Source organism: Sinocyclocheilus rhinocerous, unplaced genomic scaffold (genome assembly GCF_001515625.1).
Source record: "Sinocyclocheilus rhinocerous isolate Xijiao unplaced genomic scaffold, SAMN03320098_v1.1 scaffold1155, whole genome shotgun sequence".
Classification (NCBI taxonomy): domain Eukaryota; kingdom Metazoa; phylum Chordata; class Actinopteri; order Cypriniformes; family Cyprinidae; genus Sinocyclocheilus; species Sinocyclocheilus rhinocerous.
The window spans coordinates 902,585-903,821 of NW_015629044.1; the positions used below are offsets into that span (position 1 = coordinate 902,585).

Here is a 1,237-nt window from a genome sequence, read left to right on the forward strand (position 1 = left end):
CTATGGAAGTCAATGGTGCCCATCAACTGTTCAGATACTAACATTTTTCAAAATATATTCTTTTGTGTTCAACAGAAGAAAGAAACTCATACAGGTTTGGAACAAGTGGAGCCACTGATTATATGTAACATTTTATATTCGCTTTATTCTCTTTTATCTGAAACAGGAGTTACGATTAAGTGTAATGTTGCATGGTTGTATGAATTACCTGGAACCCCAGACTAAGAGTCAGTACTGAGAAGTTCAAAGCATCATATGACATGTAAGGCTGATGGATGTGGTTACCTGGCTGTCAGCCAATGAGAAGTAGGAGGAGCATCCGAGTGGAGGAAAGGAACACTCTGCAGCTTAATATGGATGTCATACAGGCCCTACGAACAGCAAAAACCAGTCAGACAATGCACACATGTACTTCGTGCTCTAATAACACAAAACAAAAATGACATGCATGATAACTAAAAGCTTTGTGACACCCTTAAAAACACACACACACACACATACACACACACAGATCAAAAACTCCTGGAAAGACAGATCACCAGTTCTCAGGAGACAAAAACAGCCAAGCCAGGTATTTTCAGGGGTTAAAGCAAAAAACAATTTTGAGCCTGAACTTTTTTCCGGGGGGCTGATGGATGTGGTTACCTGGCTGTCAGCCAATGAGAAGTAGGAGGAGCATCCGAGTGGAGGAAAGGAACACTCTGCAGCTTAATATGGATGTCATACAGGCCCTACGAACAGCAAAAACCAGTCAGACAATGCACACATGTGCTTCGTGCTCTAATAACACAAAACAAAAATGACATGCATGATAACTAAAAGCTTTGTGACACTCTTAAAAACACACACACACACACACACACACACAGATCAAAAACTCCTGGAAAGACAGATCACCAGTTCTCAGGAGACAAAAACAGCCATGCCAGGTATTTTCAGGGGTTAAAGCAAAAAACAATTTTGAGCCTGAACTTTTTTCCGGGGGTAGGGCAGGGCAAGGGGGGTGGATGGGTCAGCACATGCAAAGCATGCAATGACTGTGGCAACTTTAACATTTGAATGGATACTATGGCAAAGTTATTGCTTTCCTTATTCAAACTGATTTTTTTTGTTCATGAATATATGGTTGACCTGAAGAATGAAAGCTATATCATACACTTGGAAAATTAAGAGCTATATCACTGCTTATCGACACTAGAGGTGTGACAATACACTTAGCTCACGAGATGAGACAAAA

General features: G+C 40.7%; 1 protein-coding gene across 2 annotated transcripts in view; it reads right to left on the reverse strand.

Annotated features, from left to right (window-relative positions):
- LOC107738625 (H(+)/Cl(-) exchange transporter 7-like) overlaps nt 1-1,237 on the reverse strand; it is a 22,029-nt gene that overhangs the window by 5,115 nt on the left and 15,677 nt on the right. For both annotated transcript variants that reach the window (XM_016550402.1, XM_016550401.1), the window contains one exon: nt 646-731. In XM_016550402.1, the coding sequence (XP_016405888.1) occupies nt 646-731 (86 nt within the window). The remainder of the gene's footprint in view (nt 1-645; nt 732-1,237) is intronic.